At 60.0% G+C, this 8,579-nt stretch overlaps 1 protein-coding gene across 1 annotated transcript in view; it reads left to right on the top strand.

Moving 5' to 3' along the window:
• Positions 1-4,255: 4,255 nt before the first annotated feature.
• Positions 4,256-8,579, top strand: part of LOC103068962 (aldehyde dehydrogenase family 3 member B1) — a 12,583-nt gene continuing 8,259 nt past the window's right edge. Inside the window, 3 exon segments of the mRNA XM_007450413.1 lie at positions 4,256-4,417; positions 7,961-8,071; positions 8,184-8,304. Coding sequence (XP_007450475.1) covers positions 4,256-4,417; positions 7,961-8,071; positions 8,184-8,304 — 394 coding nt within the window.

Below are 8,579 nucleotides of genomic sequence, written 5' to 3'. Positions count from 1 at the left end.
GGGGGGGGGGGGGGGCGTTGTGGGGAGCAGGGCTTTCCCCCCTGCTACTCCAGGCCACAGCCCACACCCCACACTGTAATTCCTGGGTCCACTACTCTGGACTCATCCTCCATCCTTCCCATCAGGGGTCAAGATAGACCCCTCAGCTCAGAGCTCCCTGGAGACCTGCTGTGTGGCCCTGGCCTGGTGCTGGCCCTCTCTGCGCCCTGGCTCCTTCTCTGTGGTCCAGGAAAGGATCTAGAGGCCCCTGAGGGAAGTGATGCGGAAATCTCAGCCTGCAGCCTCTAGCCAGCCCAGAGTCAAAGTCAGGCACAAGGCCAGGACAGCCCCGCCCCAGGGGCTGGCCCAGCCTTCGACATTTCATAACGGAAGGGCAGCTGGGTAGAGCAGGGCCAACCAGGAGGAAGGGCAGCTTCGCAGGGCCTCAGGTACGGTGTTCTGCAGAGGCTGGGGATATAGCAGTGAGCAGTCAGGGCCAGGGACCCACTGGCAGGTTGGCTTGGGCACTCTGGGTTGCTGTCAGTCCTGGAAAGCCTGGCCACTCCCGGCCACGCACAGGGACTAGCTTTGTCTTCTCAGAGCTTCTCTGCGCACCTGAGGAGAAAGGGGAAGGGGGAAGGGAGTTCCCTTTGCCCCAGCCTAAGAGAGCAAAGAGAGAGGCCAAGAATCCCCGCTCTGGACCGGCACCCCTGTCCCTGGGGGGGTGGTCAAGCATCCATTTGGCAACACATTTCCTGGGCAACTGCCACGCATGCCCGCTGCTGGGGTGGGCTATGCAGCGAGCGGTTCTGAGCGATCGTGTTCTTGGGAATGGACTCTGCCAGGGTCCCGGAAGGAGAGACTTCACCAGCATCAGGCAGCTGGTGGCATAGCCTCTCCGTGCGGTGGGGTGGGGGTTGGCTTGGCCCACAGCCAAGGGTTGGTCCCCAGCTCCCCACACCCGCCATGGAAGGGAGGGGGCTGCTCCCCAGAGTTTGGGAGACCTTGTAAAAATCCAGGTTAAGGCTACACGGGGCACGGAGGGGAGATCAGATTGGAGACCCTAGGGTACTGGGACCTGCAGAGCCTTCGAGGCAGCCCCGTGCCGTCCACCTTCTGACAGCCTGATGCGGGTCCCCTGGACCCTCAGACCACCAGGTTCACCTCTGTCACTCTTCCCAGCCCCGTATCCCTGCCCCCACCTGGGTCTCAAGGTGATGTCCTTGCCTCCCTGGTGTCTACACTGGGCCAAGGTCTCCTCGGGTTCCCACCCCAGGGTCTCCTCCCCAGGACCCCCCAGCACAGCTGTACTTTGCCGTCTGAATAACCATCGTTCAGAGCCGTCCTCACTGAGCACTCACGGGGCTTGGCCCTGCCCCAAGCACTTCACAGCACTGTGGGGTACCTACAAGACACCATCCCTATTGCACAGATGGGTAGAGTGAGCCACAGAGAAGCCAAGCCACCTGCCCAAGTTCTCCTAGCTAATAAACAGAGTTGCTGGGATTTGGACCCAGGTCCTCAGGCCCCCGACACATCATACAGAGGGTGCTCTTAGAAGGCCTGTGGTATAGACAGGGAAACCGAGGCAGAAAGGATGAGAGGGTGGGCAGAGGTGGGGGCTGGGAGGTGGCTCATCCGCAGGACCAGCCAGGGCCCAGGGACGGGGCTCGGGCAGCAGCTGTTTCTTGATGATGATTTGGAGGCAGCAGACCTGAGTGCCCACCCCTTTTGTCACCCTCCTCGATGCCACATGACCTGGGCCTCAGCTTCCTACAGGGGTGCCATCCAAAAGCCATGCTGCACTCACATCAGGCACCCATGCTGGCACAGTGCCTGGCACAGTCAGTGCTTAGTCACTATTATTATTATTATTATTATAGAATCCCCAGGTTCATGGCCTTGAGGGAAGGTGGCTGGCCCTGGGGCCCGGGGAACCAGGCCCACCCCTTGTCACATAAATTGACTTAGCAAACCCCAGGGAGGTGGGCTTAGGGCCCCCAGAGCACCCGATGAAGGACCCCCCCTCATTTGTGTGTCCACAGTGGCTGCTCAGCTCCCTTGTGGGGTCAAAGGCCAGGGGTCCCCCCAGGTCCAAGACAGACTTGCACATCTGCTTACCTGGGTTGAGTCCAGTTCCCTGCCCTGCAGCAGTCACCCCTTGGGGCCTCAGTCCTGACCAAAGTGCAATGTGGTGTGAGCTGGCCTCAGTGTTGCCAGGAGAGGCTGCTGGAATGTTCCAACCAGACCTCCACCCCCGCAGAGCTCCCCACCCCACACTGTACTCGGAGATGCCCTATTCAAGTGACGTGCCTTACATTTTTGTGGGTTCTGCAGGCTCTTAGGAAAGTGCAAAGAACCCTGTGGAGGCGGGAGGGGGCGGGTGTGGTTCGCCCTCAGCGCCCATCAGCAGGAGTCTGAAGGTGAGGGGGGAGGGGGCAGGAAGGGGGATAAATATTTGCTGAGTTCTTGGTGACAACAACCACAGCTGACCATTATCAAGCTCTTACCATGCACACAATGGCCGGAGCTCCATGTGGTGGAACGGTAGCATCCCCTTTTTACAGGCATGGAAACTGAGGCAGGGAAAAGATGAGTGACTTGCCCAAGGTCACACAGCCAGAGAGGCAGGGTCAGGGTTTGAGCTCAGGTGGCAGCTTTGGGGGTCAGCAAGTCTCCTGGCTCTTGGGTCTCTGGCCAGTATGCCTTCCTCCCTAGAGGAGGGTTGGAGCTGGGGACAAGCCTGGAGTGAGAGGGGCTCTGATGATGTCCCTGTTCTGCTACAGTCACCCTCTCTGGGGGATGTGGTGCCCACCCTGTGCCCGAGACAACTGCCCCGTTTCTCCTGATCAGAGTAGGAGGCCTGTGGGGTCAGTTTGGACCCCATGATGTCTATGGGGACAGCGTAGGGCTCCAGCAGGCTCTCAGCACAGAGTGCCCATCAGGGCAGGCCATCCTGTTGGCTGGAACAACTTAGCGCCGTGGTGGCAGTAGTCACTTAACAATAATTGACAACCCTGAGGGCACTGACGCCCTGTCCTGGGCTTAGAACTGGCCAGCATGGTCTCATCCTTGACAAACACCCATCAGGTGGTAGGTGGAAGGGTGACCTTAACAGATGAGGAGATTGGGGCACAAAGCCCCAAATGATAAGTTAAGTAGGCAAAGAGGGGTCCTGCTGCCCAGTCCAGTGGGAGAGGAAAGAGAGGGATAGGGAGGCGGGGCAGGGAGGTGGACAGAAGGAAACCAGGTATTTATCACAAGGTATGACCCAGTGCGGTGGGGCGCAGAGCCAAGGGCCCACTGTGAGAATGTGTAAGGGAGTAATCATGGTGGGCTGCCTGAAGGAGGCATCAGCCAAGCAGAGACCAGAAGAGAAGTGAGTCAGAGAGAGGAGGAGGAAAGGGTCCCCACAGGTCCTTGGCACCAGGCCGAGGACTAAGTGCATCAGAGAGCTCCTCTGATGAACTTCAAGTAAGCAGGCAGGCGCCCGGGGGAATGTCAGAGCCCCTACCTTGCCTGCCAGCCCTGGCTGATGACAGCATGGAGGTCTGACTGCCCTCTCACCCCTCACCCCTCAGCATTCCCTGCTTCTCCAACACTGTGGCCGATGGGGCTGGGATGGGCAGCAGGGCCTCTGGGAGGTGGGGTTCTTTCCCCGTCTTGCTGAGGAGCTGGGGCACAGGGAGAGGAGTCCTGTCACCCAGCCCTCTGAGCCACCACCAGCCAGCCTGGCCACCCTGGGCAGGGCCCCCAGGCTGGGGACAGTGGGAACAGAGCATTCGTGTTGGGAATGTCCCAAAGTGGTGGTTGGTGGACTCTGCCTCTAGTTACCAAACTTCCCCTGGTTACTCCACTCAGACCTGCTGGGGTAAGAGCTACCCGTCTCCAGGAGGGGCACCGGAGTAGGGTGGGGGCCACAGCTTAGGGCTAATTCCCGGGTGGCAGGAAGAAGGGTGAGCCCCTGGCTCCCTGCTCATTCTTAGGGGCCACGGAGTAGCTGTCCCCAAGCCCACACCCAGTCCCGTGACTGCCTTGGGGTCCAGAACCCTCCAGCCCACTGGTTAAGAGGTGTGGTCTGTAGCTCTGTCAGTGGGTGTCCAAGTGTGCCCCTTGCGTGTGTGTTTGTGTGTATGTGTAGGTGGGGCAGCCCTGGTCCCTGGGCTTACGTGTGAGCCCCCATGGGGGTGCCCGTGGGCCCACGCGGGTGCAGGCAGGGGTGGTGGAGGGCGCCTGGAGATGGGGCGCCCCGGCTCACGCTGCCCCGCCTGGCAGGATGGACCCCTTCGCGGACACGCTGCAGCGGCTGCGGGAGGCCTTCGGCTCGGGGTGCACGCGGCCGGCCGAGTTCCGGGCTGCCCAGCTGAAGGGCCTGAGCCGCTTCCTGCAAGAGAACAAGCAGCTTCTGCAGGAGGCGCTGGCGCAGGACCTGCACAAGGTGGGTGGGTGGGTGGGGGACAGGCAGCGGTAGGAGGAGGAGGGCAGGGGTGGGGAGGTTGAGACAGGGGGGATGGGGACAGCTGCATCCTCCATGAAGGGGGAACTAAAAGCCGTCAAACCCCACCTCCTTTCCTGTGCCGTAACCTCTCTTCTGCATTCACCCATTCATTCATTTCTTCATTCGCTCCACTACTATTTTTTTCTTATTTTTGGCTGTGCAGTGCAGCTTGTGGGATGTTAGTTTCCCAACCAGGGATTGAACCCGTGCCCTTGGCAGTGAAAGCGCGGAGTCCTAACCACTGGACCGCCAGGGAATTCCCCCACTCCACTACTCTTTATTGAACACTTACTATGGGCCCGGTACTGTTGTAGGCTCTGGGGATACAACAAATAAAACAAAGTCCCTGTGTCCAGGGAGCTGGCCTCCTGGGGAGAGACACAACTAGACAGTAAATACACAGCATGTTGGATGGTAATGAATCCCATGGAGAGACACTCCCAGTGTGAAGTGGGTGAGAGAGGGCCAGGGTCAGGGTGCGGTTTTGTATGTGGGCGTCAGGGAAGGTTTCTCTGAGACAGTGGCGTTTGAAGGAGGAGGGGGAAGTATCCACGTGGACAAGGAGGGAAACAGCAGAGGGCACAGCATGTGCAAAGGCCCTGAGGCAGGAGGTGCTTGGTGTATTTGTGCTTGAGGAGCAGCAAGGAGGCCAGAGTGGCTGAAGGGGAGTGGAAGAGACAGAGGTATGCAAGGGATGAGGTCCAGGGAGCTGGGTCACACCGCTAGGGCCGCTTGTAGAGCACTTCTGCTTCACTAGGTACCATGGGCATCATGGCCTCTGTCCAAAACCTGGAGGCCTGGGGGCTCAGCCCCTCCCATCTCCAGCAGCAGCCACAGCAGGATCTCAAGAATTACACTTCCTTGTAGGCAGCCTTCCACCGTCTCAGCCAGCAGGGCCCACCCATGTGGCTGCCACTGCCCTAGGACAACTGTCCAGGGGCTTCTTCTCTGGACAAAATGTCCCTTGAGCTTTTGCCACAAAGGCCACAGTGCCCAAGCTCACCCCTGACGCCCCACTGGCCCCTCACCACCTGTAACTCTCCAAGGCTGTGACTCTTTACCAGCTGGTAAGGTGCTGTTTTGATACTTAACACCCAGGACAGGCCCACGGTGCATATTGGCTGCCGGCCAGCCCCTGTGGTCACCACTTGTCCCCAGGGGGCTGCAGCAGTCCCACACTGGCTCATGCTGAGCGCTGAGCTCATCTCCCCAAACCTCCTGAGCCCATGAGCAGAACCCTGGGGTCATCCCTTTCTGCCCTCCTGCCTCCCCTGCCCTTCCGGTGGACCTGCTGGCTCCACCCAGGTCATGAAAGAAATGCTGGCACTGGCAGGCCTGGGAGGCTGTCTGCAGCCTCCTTGGGCCCCACCTGATTTGCAGGCACCCAGCCAGGTGTCCAGAGCAGTCACAGACTTCGAGACTAGTATCTCGTGGCACCTGGGGTCATAGATCAGGGCACCCCCGTTCACGGGGGCAGCAAAAGCTGGCCACAAGGACGTGTCCTGAGGACGTGGCCTCCTAGTGACGCCTACTCCCCTTCTCAGGGTCCTCAAACCTTCTATTTATCACCATGCTCCAGGACTGTAGCCAGGTGAGACCCGGGCTCCCTCGTCAGCCACTTCTGGAATCATCCGCTACCCCATTTATGAAACCAGGGCACCGGGTCATACTCTCCTTGGCTCTCTGACACCCAAGGGGCCTGGCTTTGCCTCCCTGTGGGGAGTGTCCATTCACTGGACCTGGTCCAGGACAGAGGGGGCTCACACCCCCTACCCTGGCATGTCAGGCTCCCTGGGGACTGACACCCCACTGAGCCTCTGCCCAGCCCACCAGCTGACCTGGCCTGGCTGCCTCCGTGAGACCTGACCCGATGGTCTGTCCCATCCCTGTTCTCCCTATGGCTCAAATTTCACCTCCTGCCTGCAACCCTCAAGCCTCCAGGAGCCCAGAAAATCCAATCTGGTCCCGGCCTCTGGTCTGGTCCCTCCCTCTGGGCCCGGCCAGCCCTGTCCCCCACCCTCCCAGCGGGCAGCATCTGCCCTGTCTGACCTGCACAAATCCTCCCACTTAACCCCCAACAGCCCTTCCAGGTAGAGGTGGTCACACCCAGTCACCTGCAGAGGAGACTCAGAGAGGGCATGTTCTTGCCTAAGGGCACAGAACCCTGGCTCAAAGCAGCCTGACTCTTCCAACCCCCTGGCATTCAGCAGCGTCCAGATAATCCCTTAAACGGGCCCAAACCTCAGTCAGCTCACAGGAGACCTCGCTGGGCAGGAGTGTGCGCTGGGGACACAGACATAGTAGAAGGCATGCCTGAAGCAGGCTCAGCTCCTAGAAGCGCTGGTGGGCGTGGCTTCTCCCCCCAAGGTCCCTGCACCCTCCCCTTCCCCCCAAGGCTCAGCTCTGGCACTCCTGGGCCCGTCACCCTCTCCTCTGACAGGAAGGAACTTGCACCATAAAGCTGAGTCTCAGACATCAGGACAGCCTGGCTCTTGTGTCCTAGGCCATGGGCCTCCAGCTGCCTGCAGCCCACAGGCTGGGTCCCTCCTCCCTCGTGGGGGTGGGGCAGGCATGCCAGCCGGCAGAGATCAGGACAAAAGCCCTATTGATTTTCTCCTTTTTCCGACTCCTGCCCTTGAAATCTGCCCTGGCCCCTGGGCTGTGGGAACTGATGGCAGAGACACCTGTCCCCAGTGACCAGTCCCCAGGGACCCAGAGACACCTGTCCCCAGTGTCCCCTGCAGACCGACATCCACACAGCAGGCCACAGAGGGCCACACAGACAGTCCTGTTCAAACTTAAGTTAGATCCTGTCCCTGCTCTGCTCAACAGTCCTCACCCCAGCCTGGCCTCATCACCTCACCCTCTCTCCTCTCTGCTAATCAGGAACAGAGCAAGCCTGAACCCGCGCCAGGGCCTTTGCACAGGACACGCCATCCGCCTGGGATATTCTGCCTCCAGGTATCCATGGGCTCCTTCCCTCCCTTTCCTCACTGCTCAAATGTCACCCCATCCCAGAGGCTGGCACTGACCATCTTATATAAAATAGAGCAAAGACACACACACACATACATGCGCACACGCACTCACACACACACACACACACACACACACACACACACACACACACACACACACTCCAGCAGTCTCTATCCCTCTTACCCTGTTTCATCCTCCCATTGCGCTTGTCACGTCCTAATGGAGTAGTCAGCCTTATCATCATCACGTCGACCGTCCCCCGCCTACAATGTCAGCTCCGTGGGGCAGGTTTTCTGTCTGTTTCAGTCACGGCTGCATCCCCAGCACAGAAACGGCACCCATGCACTGTAACCATTCAGTGAACGTGGAGTGAATGAATGAATGAATGAGTGAATAAGACAGGCCTTGCCTGGGGAGGCTTTGCCCACCCCAGGGCTCCGGCCACCTGCGGATCCTGGGTACCCTGGCCCAACCCCTGCCCTTGCCCCTCCCCCTCCCCTGCAGTCAGCCTTCGAGTCAGAGGTGTCTGAAATCAGCATCAGTCAGAACGAGGTTAACTTGGCGCTTAGGAACCTGCGGGCCTGGATGAAGGACGAGAAAGTGCCCACGAACCTGGTGAGTGACCCTGGGCGTCAGGGCCGCAGGCAGCCTCTCTGGGTGGCAGGTGGTGCTGAGGGGATGGGGTCTTGGCACCTCACCGTTCACCATCACTCTGGCCCCGACCCAGGCCACACAGCTGGACTCGGCCTTCATCCGGAAGGAGCCCTTCGGCCTGGTGCTCGTCATCGCCCCCCGGAACTACCCTCTGAACCTGAGCCTAGAGCCCCTGGTTGGCGCCCTCGCAGCAGGTGAGAGGGAACCACCCCTTCTCCCTCCACCCCCCCTGCCCATCCCCTCAGCCTCACAGCCGCACACAGAGCCAGGGAGGAGGGGGGAGCTGGCACCAGGTGGCTAAGAAGGCCTGGTTCCCATCTGGCCCACCATCCCCAGGCTGTGTGGCCTTGGGGCTGGCAGGGCACCTCTCTGAGCCATATTCTTCACCTGAAGGTGGAGTGAGGCTGGCACCTGCCCTGCAGGTGTGAGGACTGAATGGAGATGGGGAGTGGCTACAACTGGCCCCCCC

Source organism: Lipotes vexillifer, unplaced genomic scaffold, assembly GCF_000442215.2.
Source record: "Lipotes vexillifer unplaced genomic scaffold, Lipotes_vexillifer_v1.1 scaffold1477, whole genome shotgun sequence".
NCBI classification, from domain to species: Eukaryota; Metazoa; Chordata; class Mammalia; order Artiodactyla; family Lipotidae; genus Lipotes; species Lipotes vexillifer.
The sequence above is the reverse complement of the archived record's forward strand: the minus strand, read 5'-3'. Positions and strand labels throughout refer to the sequence as shown.